The following is a 17,333-nucleotide window of genomic DNA, read 5'->3' as shown; positions in this document are numbered from 1 at the left end:
ATTGAATACAAAAAAGGAAAAAAGCGCAAATACTCTCATAGTATGGTATTTTAGGAGTATAATGTAAGTAACAATGACAGACGATCCTCGGTTATCTGCCGGAATCCATCCCGCAAACCACTGTCGGATAGCGGACCGTCTGATTGTGGATCCATGTTAATCCATGGCAGTGAGCGTCGGATAATCCATTCCGATGTTGGATAATGCGTCCAACGGAATGCATTACCTGGCATCGGATAAGCTGTTCGACGATAACGGACCATCGTATAGCGAGGACCACCTGTAGTGGTAAGATTTGCATATACAGCAAGAATATATAAAACAAGCGTTTAGGTGTAAAAACCATATACTGTAGGTGATGTCTTGGGCAAAGCCTCACTCAGCATTCAGTTAAGAAGTGCCTATTACGCGTTGTAACACAATGCATTTCAGGCTTCACTAGCAGTGAAATAGTTAAAGTTTAACATAACTTGATTAGACAATTATATTCTTGGATTCCTGAAGGGTGTGGAGATTTATTACAAGTCCTTTGGGCTTTTGCCTCTGAACAGCATAAACATGTCCATCTCTCCCTTCACTTGATGTTACAGGCAGCAGCTGTGATGAAAAGATAGGTTTGGGAAAGTCCCATAAGACTGCAGAATAGAAAAGACCTTTGCACTCCTTCAAAAAGATGTTAAATTTGATTTATCTGGCCGGTGTGCACATCTCATGGGCCCCCCTGCTGTAGTCCTGAAGATCAAATGTAAACATTTTGATGAGAAGGGCACTGCAGACTTGTAGTTTTTTCCATAGGACTTAGAAGCCAGAAGAATTTGTAATGAATCTGAAGGTACAGTACTTTAGCATTCAAGCGTCACAAATTACATCACAAACCAAAGATAGCTCTGCTTGATGACTCCAGAGAAGAATAAATATTATGTGAATTAAATATCGTATAACTCTTAGAATAATATATAATAAATACACACACATTCTAAACATGAAAATGCCCATTTTTAAAAAGGGTATATAGCCTGCCTTTGAAATTAACTAATCTTTTTGTTTATATGGTCATTATTTCTTTTAACACCCATGACCATTTTCTGATCTTTACTAAATCTGAATCTCTCCTTCCCTTGTCAGACCAAAAACAAAGCTTATTAAGGCTGCAAATATGTGTCGGTAAGTCTAATAGTACTCTAGTGCAATAGTGACATAAATAATATAACAAAGTATGTCTTGTAAGTCAGCACATATTAATTGGAAACATGAATGATGCCAGGTTTTGTAATCACTTCGGTACATCAATAGTTTTTTCCGTTTCTCTTTGAAAGTAAAAACATATAGTATGTTGTGCCATGCAATTAGACACTTTGGCCCAGATTCACTATACGCTCTATGTTAGCCTATGTAACATGGCGTTAACCTAAGTGAATGCATGTTAACAGTAATGCTGTATTCATTAAAGCAAATAAGGTAACAATCAAAGCTGGGTGTTATTTTTAACACCTGTCATTCAAAAAAAATGCCCATGAGCTTGTTACAGGCTAAATTATCTTTATGCCAGCGTCACTAAGGATATGTGTGTGTTTATCTTTATTTATATCGCACCCACAACTGTACTCAGCGCTTTATAAAAAAAGGGGGTATTTTAAGTGAAACTTCTTTGTCTTTTAGTCACTGTTTTGTCGCAGAAATTGTATTTGTGATGGTGATGTTTTCAATGAAAAATCAAAACACAATTTCAGTGACAAAACGTGAAGAAGTTTGACTTAGAACGCGCGTGCTCGGCACACACCCCGTTTAAGCTATTTGCACTTCTATATTTATACTAACTGTTAATTCCTTGTGTGTGCGTCTGTGTGTGTCTCTGTGTGTGTGCGTGTCTCTGTGTGCATTTATGTGTGTGTATCTCTATGTGTGTGTCTCTCTGTGTGTGTGTCTCTGTGTGCGTCTCTGTGTATGTGTGTGTCTGTGTGTTTCTCTGTGTGTGTCACTCTATGTGTGTGTCTCTGTCTCTCTATGTGTGTGTGTGTGTCCCTATGCTGCTGCTGTGGAGTGATCTGCGTTTGTGCGCCGAGCGCCTCTGTGCATGCGCGCCATGCGTGCCGAGTGCCAGAGCCTGTGAGCAGTGGAGGCCTCTGCGCATGCAAGCCAAGCGCGCTCAAGACCTCTGTGCATGCGTGCCATGCGCACCGCGCGTGGGAGGCCTATGCACATGCACACCGAGTGCCGGAGGCCTCTGCACATGTGCGCCATGCACCAGAGGCCTCTGCGAATGTGCGCTGAGCGTGCTCTGTGCATACGTGGGAGGCCTCTGCGGAATCCAGCGCTGCCTTCCTCCTCTCCGGTGACTGGTGCTGTTGCAAGCTCGCAACACTGACGTTGCTGCTGGCCTCTTCTGCCAGCAGTGATGTCACTTCCGTCACCAGGAAGTCCATTTACTGCCAGGGAAATTTTCTCGTGTGGTAGGTGCGCGCAAAGAAGTCCCTTCAAAAAACCAATACAATATAGGGAATTATAATAAGTGTGTAAGGGAGTCCAGGGGTTAAACTCCCTTTACAGGGCTGGAAACTGCACTGGTGTCGGGTTTCCTACACTACCGACACACTTTATTGAAGTGTGGTCGGTACCGCAAGCCGGGAAATCTCCCGGCTTGCTAGTGGCCGCCCCTCGGCGTGCCGCGCGTCATAGACGCGCGGTCACGCGTCATCGGGAGCGTGCGCCCCCTGCACGCGTGTCCAGGGGCTCCCCGAGGGAGCCCTGGTGTCCCGCGATCGCGGGACAGCGGCAGGGGGTTCCGGGGGACCCGGCGGACCCGGCAGCGGTAGGGAGAGCGCCCCGATCGGAGGGCGCTCTTCCGCTGCTTCGGCGCGCGCCCGTCACACTCGGGCGCGTGCCAGGCTACTGCTGCGGCACAGAACGGGCAAATGCTCGAATAAACTGTGCCGCAGCAGTACCTGATCTGGGAGGTGGAGCTAATTAAACTCCTGATTGCATAGGTATAAAAGGCAGGAAATGAGAACCTGTCATGGTCCCTGTTTGGAGTCTGTCAGAGGATCACAGAGCACCCGCCCGCAGGGATCCAGGCTGGTTGACCAGAAGATTTTGCGTGGCAACCATGAGGAACCCAAAGCCTCACACAGCAGAAGCCTGCACAAAGAAGGGCAAAAGACTCCCTGGGAGCAGCAGGACCTCAAAGCCTGCAGCTGGAGAAATCAGAGACACTGGACCAGCATCAATCAGATGAGATTATGTACATTGTTCCCTAGTTCTATATAATATTGTTTCATATATTTTAAAGCTGGGAACCAGTTTAGTTGGCCATTTGTCAATAGAAAGGGCCACAGTAATGTTTAGTCTCCTGAAAAGAGTAGGTGTTTATTTTATAATTGTATGTTTTGCCTTAAAGGGGCAGTAGCCCCAAGGTTTTGTTTGCTGTTTTGTGGAGAAATAAAACAACTCAACGTTTGGTTTAACCCAAAAATGCATGTGTGAACTCTGATCTGACCTCGCCTACAGACCGGTCCGTCACATATAGTGTCAGAAGAGGGATGTAGAGGTTGGTGGAAGAAACGCATGCAGAGGACACCAGAATAAAGAGCCACAAATCCATGCAGAAAGACGAGGATCACTGCGCTGGATAAAGCAACAAAACCAGGCTGCACAACAGACGGTGACCCACAGGCGGTACTGATTCTGGAAGCAAAGCGAGCAAAACGGCTACAGACGGTGACCCGCGAGAGGTACTGATTCTGGGAGTGAAGTCTGCACTACCAGGTGTGTGGGGAGAGGGGGAAAAAAAGCCCCATCGGGTTTTCAAAATGGCTGTGCTGAAGCAGTGAAACGAATACAGACGGTGACCCACAAGCGGTACTGATTCTGGAAGTAAAGACTGCCACACCACATAGAACTACCAGCTGTGAATATAGTATATGCAGGAAAAGTGTGAAAGTTGATGCAAAACTGTGCTGAAGCAGGGAAACTAATACAGACGGTGACCCACAAGCGGTACTGATGCTGAAAGTAAAGTTTGTCACACCGCATTGGACTAACAGAGGTGATTGGAGTATATGCAGGAAAAGTGTGAAAGAATTGATGCAAATCTGCACTGAAGCAGAAAAACGAATACAAACAGTGACCTACGCGAGGTACTGATTCTGAAGAAAAGGTGAATGAAACGTTTTGATTGATGTTTTTATGAAGTCCAGGCTGCACAGCGAAAGCGAGATGCATCAGCAAGATGCCCATAGTATGTATGGAGTGCGAGGACCCAGGCCACTCGGAAGATGCATGTCCTTACATGCTGGAGTATGAAGCAATATGAGGAAGATTGTCTCCAGAGACTGCGACAGCAAGCAATGCGTGGTGGGCAAGGAGAAAATGCAGAAGTTAAAAGCAAGGAAGGTGAGCCCAGTATTGCTCATGCCTCAGAACCTACAAAAACAAAGAAAAAAAAGAGGAAAAATAAAATTTTGCAACTTACAGCGTAAGGTACAGAAACAGTTAATCATGAGCCTGCGACATCAGGAAATCATAATTCCGAAGGGAGCCGAGATTTTCTGCAGCCTATAGGGACTGGTGGAATCCTCCTGGGAATGGCGGAATATCCAGTGATGAAGGGGTGGATTCAAAAGGAGACGGCAAAGAAAAAGATGAGAAAAAGGTTGATTCCTATAGCCAGGGTAAAGATGCATTGCATGGTGCCAAGCATGACTATGATCTCCTCCATGAACAGTTTGTTAAGGAGCAAGAAGCTAAGACTGAGCTACAGAGGGGTCTGTCCGCAGCGATCGCCAAGTGTATAACTTTGGAGAAGTCAAAGCGTCACTTGCAGAGCGAGTTCCAGGACATGTGGACTAACCTTGTCAAATGCAGCTGCTGTCATCAGGGATGAAGAGGCAAAGGCTGAATTGGCAGGCTCTCAGAAGGAGATTCACCGTCTCACCACAGCGCTGAATTTATATGACTACGCCCTTGAAGAGTTCGGGAAAACTATAGACACTGTAAGAGAAGAGAAGAAAAACCTACAAGAGAAGGTTTCAGATTTGACAAACCAGGTCAGTGAAGGAGTTGAGAAGCTTCACCAAGCAGAAAAAGTGAAGAAACAATTGGCCCTGGGAAAGCTAGAAGTGCAGCAAGCACTGCAGAATACAGAGAGAGTTCTGCATGGAGAACGTGTCTTTTTGGAGTAGCGCACACAAGAAGAAAACAAGCTGCAGAGCCAGCTGCAAGGTCTGCGTGCAAGTTTCAGGAGACCAAGGAGAAACAGGCAGATGCTGAGAAGAAACAGCAAGTGCTATAGGAGTGTCTGAGTACCCAGTTTGTCCCCGCAGAGCAGCATGAGGAGCTGAAGGCAATACTAAGCAGAACCAGAGCATTGCTGGAGGAGGAGCTAAGAGGCCAGGTAACTCTGTATGAGAGGGAGCACGATACGGTCCAGAAACTGAAGCTGGAGAAGCATAGAGGCTGCTCCATCCCCAAAAGTCCGTACGCCCAGGAGAAGGAGGCATGGAAAACTGAAGCTACTGCGACCCTAGCAACGAAATTGGCAGAGCTGCAAAATATGAAGAAGGAGGCATTGATGTAAACTCAGAGCAAGCACAGGAAAGAGGAGGCAGCTCTAATACAAAAATTGCAGGATCAAGCTGAATTTTAAAAAAAATAAAATGGAACAAGCTCTGAGGACAAAGATAAAGAGATTACAAAACTAAAAGAGACACTTGGGTTAAAGAAGGAGTCCATGGAAAAGATGGCGATAGTATTACAGGATGTACCCAAGAAACAGAGGTCTCTCGCGGATGAATTAAATTTGCAAAAAAGCCTAGAAGTGGAAGAGCTTGAAATTGAATTGAATTTGCAAAAAAGCCTAGAAGTGGAAGAGCTTGAAATGAAAGACTGAGAAATTAGATTACAGTACTGAAGGAACAGAGAGAGTATGCAAAGACTTTACGGTCAGTGGTTAAAATCTTGGAGTCGGAAAAGATGACCTTGGAGAAAAAGGTTACAGAATTAAAACAGAGTGAGGCTCTACAGACCAGTACAGTACAGGTGTCAACACTACAGGAAAAGGTATTGGCCCTGCCCAAGCGTCGGTATCCCACAGCGACTAATGCTCATGAAGACAAGGGTACAGTGAGAGCTGGGGACACTGCGCAACTGCAAAACAAGATTGCAAAGTTTGAACCGCCTGAGCAAGCACTAGCTAAACCTTCAGCTGCCCAGCAGACAAAAAACAAAGGTATGAGTGCAGAATCAAAACCAGAAGAATCCTTATCTGATGAAGCTGAAAAGATAGGATGTTCTCTCGAAATGGATGTAGAATCCGCTGCTCCTGTGTTGAGTATATTGAGTGACATGGAAGAGGAGGTAGCGAAATACCATTCTGCAGGCCTAGAAAGCATGGTAATTGCCCCAAAGGAAAAAACCAAGGTAACTGGTTGGAGTAAAAAGGTGCTTGGGAAAAGACGTCTCACCAAGTAGAACCAAGCCCATGGATCCAGCCGGAAGGTGGACCCCGAAAAGATTGGAGGGAAGGTTGAAAAACTCTTCAATTGTAAGTCGAGGAAGAAGAAGAAAAGGAGTCCAAAAGACTCCCCCGTGAGGCCGAGCTGTTTCCCGAGAAGGGGGGGGGGATGTTTAAATGGCAGAATGTGCGTGGGTTTACACTCTGAGGAGGGAGGTATGTAAGGGAGTCCAGGGGTTAAACTCCCTTTACAGGGCTGGAAACTGCACTGGTGTCGGGTTTCCTACCTGATCTGGGAGGTGGAGCTAATTAAACTCCTGATTGGGCAGGTATAAAAGGTAGGAAATGAGAACCTGTCACGGTCCCTGTTTGGAGTCTGTGAGAGGATAACAGATCACAGAGCACCCACCTACAGGGATCCAGGTTGGTTGACCAGAAGATTTTGCCTGGCAAAACCAAAGCCTCACACAGCAGAAGCCTGCACAAAGAAGGGCAAAAGACTCCCTGGGAGCAGCAGGACCTCAAAGCCTGCAGCTGGAGAAATCAGAGACGCCGGACCAGCATCAATCAGATGAGACTGTGTACATTGTTCCCTAGTTCTACATAATATTGTTTCATATGTTTTAAAGCTGGGAACCAGTCTAGTTGGCCTGTTGTCAATAGAAAGGGCCACAGTAATGTTTAATTAGTCTCATGAAAGGAGTAGGTGTTTATTTTATGATTTTATGTTTTGCCTTAAAGCGGCATTAGCCCCAATGTTTTGTTTGCTGTTTTGTGGAGGAATAAAACAACTTAACGTTTGGTTTACCCCAAAAATGCATGTTTGATCTCTAATCTGACCTCGCCTACAGGCCGCTCGTCAAAAAGTGTAACAACCAAAATAGACAATAGGAAAGGAAATCCCTGGCCCGGAGATCTTACAATCTGTCTGATTAAGTTAACGCTACGTTATTGAAGTCATACGTTTACTTTGGTCAGCCAGACTGGGAAATAGGAGGTAGTAGATACCTGGTAAGATACCTGCTATACGATAGAAATATGCAAATAAAAAGTATGTAAAAAATTATTCAAATGGTTTATCTGTGTATTTTCTATACGAAGGTATATAGGTAAATGGGCCTCTCTTTCTCTTATTTATTCATCAAGCTCCGTTATGGTTGAACGCGCCTGAACATTCATGTCAAAGAATACCGGCTCGGTGCCCTAAATCGTATCGTAGCTTGATGAATGTGGGGGTTTCTCTCCCTCTCTCTCCCTCTCTCTCTCTCATAAAGCCCTATTTTATAGCCTGGCTGGGAATAGCATAACATTATCTCAAAATAACGTTGTGTTAACACTATGGTAATGAGCATAATTATGACTTTTATTTTTGCATATGATTAGGTTAGTGAATATGAGGGATTCCTGTTTTAAGTAACATCACATTATTTGTCCTTATTTAACAGGACTTAGTGAATCTGGGCCCTTCAATGGGCTGTATGATGCCTTATGGCAGGGGAGTGCAATCTTTTTTCCCTGCGCCCCCCTGACGGCTGTCCCCTTCTCCTCGCACCACCCGCATTCTTACCTTGGCTCTGACATTCTGGCATCATGACGTCATGTTGCCATGGCAACGTGACGTCACATGACCCCGCAGCGTCATTTGATGCCGCATCGCCATGGCGTCACGTCACCAGGAGCCGCCTCAACCAAGGTAAGGAGAAGTTTACAGAGGCCTGGCAGCTCCCTCGGCATTAATTTAAATGCCTTCGGGAAGTGTGCGGTGCTTCTGTAAACCCTGCGCCCCCTGCAGCGAAACCACACTGCCCCCTGTGGCGAAACCCCACTGCCCCTGTAGCCCCCTCTTTGTGCACCTTTGCCTTATGGTATAGCATTGCTTAGTAAATATGGCCCATAATGTTTCACAGATTGATTTTACAGCATAAGCTTTCACTAAAGGAAATATATATTTACCTTGCCATTATTTACAAGTAGAATAATATCAAAATTCTGCTTATGAAAAAAAAATATATATATATTTTCCTAAAATATTTGTTTTCAATTATACTATGGACCAACTCTACTCCACAAAACAGAGCAGTCCATCAAAACACACGTTTCTGCACATTTATACATAGACTCCCAAGTATTTATTCACTGAATGTGCAGGTGCTCAGTATAGCTTTCCAAGAGACGGCAAATACTGTCAATATTTAAACAATCATTTATTGGAGAAGCACAAGACTTTAGTAAATAGTTAATGAAAGCAGGGTGTAAAGCATTAAAGCAATAAGAATAAGTGGGTAGGACTTTATTAGCCAAGTAGTCTTCATTTCCCATCAGTGTTTGTGTTTTCCTGTTGTGGTAATCACAATGTCTTCTTAAGGTCTATTGCACAATGATTCACCGGGCACAGAAATGTAGTACTCCATCAACTCTTGATTAGTCCTGTTATGCAAAATTATACGCCTCAAATAATTGTAATGCTTGATATATGTCTCTCCAAATTCTCCGTCTATATCACCAAACCAATTGTGTGCCGGCAATGCCATGTGTAAAGGGATCTTGTTATGCAGGATGGAAGCGTTTGCTTTTTTTGTTTTTATGTCACTATTGCACTTAACATCCTTGTTGTTCACAGGTCTGAACACATTTAAAAATTGAATTTTCCATTTTCCATTATTATTTTTATCATCATTATTATCATGATCATTGAAATGATTTATTTTGGATAATTCTAAACATAATGTAGTTTTTTTTCGGCTGGTGTTATCTTTTCTTAATTATTATTATTGCATACCTCAGAAAGCCTATCCTTAGACCTCTTGGTCTCTCTATATATTTATTTGTATTATACAGTAAATTACTGTATTAATATTTGATGTTTTACATTGATGTTCTTTTCATGTAATTACTGCATGCATATTTTCTGTTTATAGACTGATATTGATACGGACGAGTCCTTGACCCTAGAGATCTTATAATCTGCGTAGATTGTAAGCTTTCTTGAGGCAGGACTTCACCCTTACAGTACAGTGTTATTTTAATTGACTGTATATTCATACATCTTACCATTGTGCATTGTTGTATTCCCTTTCATAATGGCTGGTCACTATGAAAAAAGTGAAGTATTAACATTGTGTAAGAATAAAGAATGCTAGTAATCTAAAATCTCAAAAATATTTTTCAAAACTGTAGCTGGGCACATCTTTAGATGTTAAGTACTTTCCCCTTTGCAAAGCATCTGTGACTGTTATTTGTCCTGTTGAAAAAACTTGTTGGGAATCTCAAAGTGCTTGTAAATACATGCAGCACATAAAGATTAGCATCCAGTTGATATCCTGCCAGTACAAGACTCACTGAATGTACAGTAACAGCAGCCGTTTTCAGCAGGTGCAATATTTTAATACATTAATATGACTACTAGTCATCACTTAACATAGTCACATACAGTACAAGTACAATACATTCAGCGACTGAGAGATCATAATGTAGTTTGTCATCGAATCTAATAAGAGACACTGGAAAGGTCCAGTAGCATTTCGCCTATATGGTGTCATGTTCACTAGTGCTGCAGATCCCTCTGCCAGTAGACACTACCCAGTCAATATATTTATTTATGGCTCCAGGTCAATAGGTGGGACTCCAAACCATCTAAACTTGGTGATCTTCTATGCAGATGTAAAGTTGTGACCATATTGTATGAGTCTTAACCACAAAGAAAAATCTGACAACAAGATGAAATTAAATAAAACACATGACTATTTCTACCTCACAGGAATTCATTATTGGGTTTAAGAGACCTAACCACCAACATCCACTCTTACTCCATCACCATGCAGTGTTTCAAGCTCCTTGTCTTTGAGCCTCAACAGCTACCAAAAATCTACTTGTCTTTCTACTTACAGATGCAGCCACCAGTATTAGAACTCTTGCCTGGGAAATTCTGGGGCAGTCTTACAGTAAATGCCTCAACATGCCTCAACATTTCTGTGAGATTCTTAATGGCCCATCGGATAAACAAACCGAGGGGTCCCTGCTGTCCCATTCAAACTGAATGAGGCTGCAGGGACCCCTGCTGTGTTAATCCGATGGGCCATTAAGAATCTCACAGAAATGTTGCAGCAAAGTTGAGGCATTTACTGTGAGACTATCCCAGAAATTCCCAGGCAAGAGTTCTAATACTGGTGGCTGCATCTGTACTGCTAGCCCATGTCAGAGATGAAGAGTAGGTGCTATTGTTTTTTTTAACCAACATTGCATATAGTGTAAGATGCTCATCTGAACCTTTTTTCTCATTATAGCAACAGCTACTTCTACACATTATACAATGGAAGATTGCTATCACTTGCCATAGCATATTAAGAAAATGTGTAGTACACTATTGTTTCACAAAGGAATAGACATTTTTTATAATATTGTAACAATACTTTTGTCATTCATTATTCATATTTATTTTACTACCAAATGTGTTATTCAGCAGTAAACAACATTATAATATTTTTGTCCTTTTCAAAGGGTGTTTATCAGATGAATTTGTTTGGTGATATGTCAACACCCCCCGACATGAATAGTCCAACAGTAAGTACAAGATATATCTTCTATCTAGACTTATGCAATCAGGAAAATGTTTCTATTATCTATATTATTTTCATGAATTTCTGTCAGCTCATCACTTCACTAAGTACTTACATATGTTTTTTTTTAATTTATAACTATTAATACATTTCTGTAAGATACTGTACATGGACTATTTAGACAGTGTCTTGAATAAATAATTGCTGTCTAAAGTTAAATATTTTCCTATGCAATTCTACTTGTAACTCAGGTATGTGTATATGCTAATGATTAATGCTACTAATGCAAAGCACGGTATTATGATATACCTCCTTCATCTCAAAGATCCTAATGTATACTTATTATTAATCTCAAATAATTTGTCAAGTAAAGCTTTGGAAAGCTTCAAGGTTCCAAGAAGACAGGCTATTGCCTCTTAATCAACAAATAATGTTACACTGTATAGTTTAACCAACTATTGTCTTCAATAATATATAGGTGTGTTAGCAGAGGTGCGCAAACTTCTGTTGCTGTGCCCCCCTGCATCCACTCGCACCACCCTTACCTTCCTGTCGGCATCAGTGGTCGTCATGTGATGTCACGTGATGCGTTGCCATGTCGACGGGCGTCAACACGGGGTCATGTGACGTCGCATGACTCCGCTGCATCATTTGAGGCCGCGTTGCCATGTCAACGAGTCATCTGAAGTCGATTGACTCCTCACACGATCCCCCAGCATTTAATTTAAATTCCTTGGGGAAGAGCGTTTGGCCTCTGCAAACACCACACCCCCCAAGAAAATCCTGCGCCCCCCAGTTTGCGCACTCCTGTGTTAGACGGCAGTGGGTTTTCTTTTATCAAGTAACCAGAAATTTTCCAAAAGATGTGTGTGCCGAATACATTGCATATAAGCTGTGTTTATGAACTAGAGGATTTTCCTATTCTGTTTGCCAGTGTGGGACACAATTTCCAATTCAGGGACATCACAATTTATTCTTTCACTTTGTTCATTGGGACTTGGAAAACGTGTAACAAAAAGGCAGCATTTTTTCTGCAGAAAAAAAAATCATCGATTGGACAACAGTCATGTGATTTATGGGAACGTTAGTTTCCAGGTGGAACATAAATAGTTGCCAAGGTTTAGCTTTCCGGAATTTGCAAAGCAGTTGCTCAAGCTCACAGAAAATCCGTGTGAACATGGTCAACATATTTCTTTTCAGATTGTTTCAAAACAGAAAAGTTTAACGGTACAGTTTGTTTACACACAGTTGGATTCTACATTTATTGTCAATTTTATAAATTGAATAGTACTTAAGGGAGCAATCCAAGCAATATCCTACCTATGTTTTTTTTATTTTTTAATAACTCAGTTCTGTTGTTTTAGATAATACTTACTGCATTTTTTTTTCATTATACAACTCGTAATGTCATTTTTCATGAGATTTAAAATACTGAACATCCTTGAATTTCTATAGCACAGTGTTTCCCAACTCCAGTCCTCGGGGAGGCCCAACAGGTCAGGTCTTAAGGATATCCCTGCTCCAGCACAGGTGGGTCAATCAGTGGCTCAGTCATTTTGGCTGAGCCACCTGTGCTGGAGCAGGGATATCCTTAAGACCTGACCTGTTGTGGGTTCCCTGAGGACTGGAGTTGGGAAACACCGCTATAGCAGGTTTTAGCCTACTTCCCCAGCAGTGCAACATTTTTGCAACAATTTCCTGTTTGTTATCATTTATTGCAAATGTTCCCAGCAGTTTGAGCTGCAAACTGCAACAATAAATAATGTTACCTGAGTAATATAAGGATACATTGTCGCTGCTTACTTACACTCACGAAGGATTGATTGAAACTGAAAGGCAGCCATTTAGTGAACCCTGGGAAGCAGGATCTTTGCTGATCGATCACGGGAAAACAAATTGATCTGCAGCTTAGGTCATTCGTTTTCAATAAAAGTAATCAAAGGCCTCATATATTAAAGCAGCAGTCCAAGCTACCTTTTGAAAAAAATTAAAAATATTTTCCTTTAATATTTGCATCAATACAATGATAAGTAATTAGCTAAATTGGCAATCGATCGCCGAAGATTCGGCTCAAGGGTTCACTAAATGGCTGTCAGTGCAGCAGAAGAGGACCAAAGATGAAAAGTTCTGTGGAGAAGATCATGTGATCAGGCAATTACTATATACAATTGGTGCACTGCAAGAGAGAGGGCAGGGATCAAAAAAGGGGTGTGCCAGAGACTGTTTCAGAAGAGGAAGGGGATGTGACTTTGCAAATGGTTGCTATAGAAACAAAAAAATGCTTGTTACGTTATAATACATTAAAATGTCATTCAGAGTTGGGGGTTTTGTTTATTCTACAAGTATTTTCTCATAGTACAGAACTGATTTATTTAAAAAAAACGTAGGTATTGCTTCGTCTGCAGCTTTAATACATTGTTTTTGTTTTTTTAAAGTGCCGCTTGGACTGTCTCCTTAATTATTACAGTGATGGCTATTATAGAGATCATTTTTTCCACAGGACAAGTCCACAATACAGAAGTAATGGGAGTGCAGCATAAGCCAAGATGTTCAGAGTTCTGGTCTCTTCCCTCTCTGGGTGTAATTTTCCTTTGTGCAATACCACACAGTTGGACAGTTAAATTTCTAAGGCGTCTCGGAGTCAGTCAAGTGTATTATTTACCCATATCCCAGCCTGTCCTTATCAGAGAACCAATTAAATTGAGGGAGGTGGGGATGGGGAAGTGTAAAAACACTTGCTGATCACACAGAGACATCCCACGAAAAGGAGCAGCCAGAGGAAACCAAACCCTCTCCCAAGTCTAACTTTAAAAAATAAATGTTAAATACCAACAGGTGTTACATTTGGTACTAATACCCAGATGAGACCTCTTAAACAATCTCACTGGAATCAGTTCACTTTGGTCTTTGGAGAGATTGACGCTTTAACTAAATCCTTGTTTTTCCCTTTGGTACTTACCATTTTACTAGCCTGACGAGAATATTGAACTCGGCAAAAGTGTTGCTAAGGGTATTGGCTGTATCTCTTCTCAGTGGGACTAGATTTTTGTAAGAGGGAGACACCAATGTAAGATAGATATCGCTGATTGAGTGAAATTGAAGGACTAAGCTTGTGGTAAGATTACACAGTTGGATAAGGAAGGGACACCTGCGAGACAACATTGTATATGATTATAAAAAAAATAACCCAAACAATCATGCTTTAATACCTCCTTTAAGAGCAAAAAGATAATTTTTACATTTGATTATATTCTATTAAATATTCTCCACATAAGGTATTTATACACAGCCTTTAAAAAATTGTACTGTTCACGAGAACTAAGCCATGTTTATTCTTATCTGAGCACATCTGCACTTACTAATGATTTCTCTCATTTCTTCCTACATAAATAGGAAAGTAACGATATCCTGTTAGTGGATTTAAACACTGAAATCGACACCAATCAAAAATGTGTAAAAGGAAATCCCTTCTTATCGAATGGCATCATCACCGCTTGTTCTTCTCTTCCTCGACCAAAAACACAGTCACCTTTCTTGCCTGAAAACCCATTTTCTGCCAATCTCAGCTTTTTTCCTACTCCCAATCCAGACCCTTTTCGCGATGATCCTTTCACTGCTGCAGACCAATCAGCTTATTCTTCTTCGCTTGATTATTTACATTCTATCAATCATAACAGAGACATCCCAACTAGCTTAGTAAATGGTTCAGGAAACAATGGTGCTCTTTCTAATGATATTGAATTTGGGCAGCAGTTTGACCAAATTTCTAATCAATACGGTAAACTGGAAATAAAGTCAGATCAATGGCTTGTTAAAAATAACACAGTCCTTCCAAGAGCAAAGACTCAAAATGGTATACTAGAACAAAAGCAGAATGGTTCCTTTGTCACACCCCCACCAAATCCCTATGTTGAATGCTCATCCAAGGGAGTGGATCTGCAAAATGGAATAAGAAAGGACTCAGAAAACAATTCCGGTCACAAGCCAGACCCTGTCAATCCCCATTCATGTGACTCTATAACCATTAGCCCTCCACCACAAAGTACCAAGCCTGGAAGAGGCAGGAGATGTGTTCAGGTGACTGTTTTGATTTGAGTTATTTAATATTAAAATACCTGTTGCAGTAGCTTTCCAAGCGTTAAAAAGAAACATTCTTCTCCTAGTATAAGCCAGTAAAAAAAAGAATGTTGATGATTTTCCTTTATCCTCTTTCTTATAAATTTACTCACCTTTTTCTGCATGTTCAACTTTAATGAAGAAACTAACATATATTTTCCCTCTCTTATTTTAATGCTGCCTTACATATTTAGTAGTGGTAAGTAGTAATGTTTGTGTTGAATTCTACACATTAAATCCTACAGTAGGTTCCTTTTCAAGATGATTATTCAAGCAACGTAGGTCAAGAATATTTGAGCATTGTTTTGTGCTTTGCATAGCTCATGGCAATAATATAATTAAATACATTTGGAAATAGATTTTACTGAAAAATTATATTTATATTTCAAATTGCAGGCTAGGCAAACTTCCGTATTATAGAGTATTGGTATGTTTTGGCGTGTGCATGTATGGATATAGTTAATAAACAAGTACATCACCCAAGGCAGCAACTGTGATATTCATCACGGAGTAGAACTGGATGAGAAAAAACAGCACCACACAAGTAAGTTACAAAAATGTGTAATAGAAGTTTATAGAACTCCACTCGCAGGAAATCTCACATTCCGCAGATTTCCTTCACTGCAAATTTATTCTTTTCTGTTTCAACTCTGCCCTCTCTCAGGCTAAACAAACCTACTTTTCTTCACTAATCAACACACACAAGTCTAACCAACATCGACTCTTCTCTGTCTTTGACTCTCTACTCAAACCACTCTCAGCTGCCTCTTCTTCTTCCTCCATCTCTCCACAGGACTTTGCTGACTATTTTAAGGAAAAGGTGGAATCCATACGTCAGAACATCCCCTCTGTTTCCTCCTCCCTTCCTACACCGCTTCCTATCTCTCCTCCTGCCTTCTTTGACTCTTTTTCCGCTGTCTCAGTGGAGGATGTGTCACTGCTGATCTCCTCTTCTCCCTCTATCACTTGCCATCTTGACCCCATTCCCTACCACCTCCTAAAACCTCTTGCACCTACTATAATCCCTACGCTCACACATTTTTAAATCCTCCCTGTACTGTGGTACCTTTCCCTTCTCCTTCAAACATGCAACAGTTATACCATTACTCAAAAACAGCAAACTTGACCCTACCTGTCTTTCTAACTCTTGACCTGTCACCCTCCTGCCTTTTGCCTCTAAACTCCTTGAACATCTTATATTCTCGCGCTTGCTCCACTTTTTCAACACCTATTCTCTCCAAGACCCTCTACAATCTGGCTTCCGCATTGCTCACTCGACTGAAACAGCCCTCACTAAAATAACTAATGACCTCATTGTTGCCAAAGACAGCGGTCATTACACTGTGCTCATATTACTTGAGCTCTCTGCAGCATTTGACTCCATGGATCACCCTCTTCTCCTTCACATTCTCCATACTCTTGGTATTCGTAACAAAGCTCTACCTCTCCCATCGTACTTTCAGTGTCTCTTCTGCTAACACCTCCTCCTCCTCTATAAATCTCTCTGTGGGGGTACCCCAGGGCTCTGTCCTGGGACCTCTTCTCTTTTCTCTGTACACATTTTCTCTAGGTCACCTAATCACATCTCTTGGGTTTAAATATCACCTCTATGCTGACGACACATACATATACTTTTCAACCCCTGACCTTAAACCTGCTGTACAGACTAAAGTTTCTGAATGTCTCTCTGTGATATCATCCTGAATGGCCCTCCGCTGACTTAAATTTAACATGGCAAAAACAGAGCTCCTCATACTTCCTCCAAAACCTGTCCCTACTACCTCCTTCCACATTACATTTGGAAGTACTATCATAACCCAGTAGCCCAAGCATGCAGCCTAGGGTCACACTCGACTCCTCTCACATTCAAAACGTATCTAAAACCTGTCACTTTTTCCTCCACCATATTACAAAGATAAGCCTTTTTCTCTGTTGCTCGACTGCTAAAACTATGACTCAGGCCCCCATTCTCTCCCATCTCGATTACTGTAACCTCTGGCCTTCCTGCCTCTCACCTGTCTCCCCTACAATCTATCCTAAATGCTGCTGCCAGAATCACTCTACTCTTTCCTAAATCTGTCCCAGCGTCTCCGCTACTGAAATCACTCTCCTGGCTTCCTATCAAATCCCGCATCTCTCACTCAATTCTCCTCCTCACTTTTAAAGCTTTACACTCTTCTGCCCCTCCTTACATCTCAGCCCTAATTTCTCGC

The 17,333-nt window shown here is 41.8% G+C and overlaps 1 protein-coding gene across 4 annotated transcripts in view; it reads left to right on the top strand.

Moving 5' to 3' along the window:
* Positions 1 to 17,333, top strand: part of DAB2 (DAB adaptor protein 2) — a 157,850-nt gene that overhangs the window by 117,732 nt on the left and 22,785 nt on the right. For 3 of the 4 annotated variants that reach the window (XM_075588582.1, XM_075588574.1, XM_075588578.1), the window contains exons 9-10: positions 10,946 to 11,008; positions 14,398 to 15,081. In XM_075588582.1, the coding sequence (XP_075444697.1) occupies positions 10,946 to 11,008; positions 14,398 to 15,081 (747 nt within the window). The remainder of the gene's footprint in view (positions 1 to 10,945; positions 11,009 to 14,397; positions 15,082 to 17,333) is intronic. The other variant, XM_075588585.1, reaches the window with a different exon arrangement.

This window comes from Ascaphus truei, chromosome 1, assembly GCF_040206685.1.
Source record: "Ascaphus truei isolate aAscTru1 chromosome 1, aAscTru1.hap1, whole genome shotgun sequence".
Lineage (NCBI taxonomy): Eukaryota > Metazoa > Chordata > Amphibia > Anura > Ascaphidae > Ascaphus > Ascaphus truei.
Note: the sequence above shows the minus strand (reverse complement) of the source record. Positions and strands in the feature narration are given on the sequence as shown.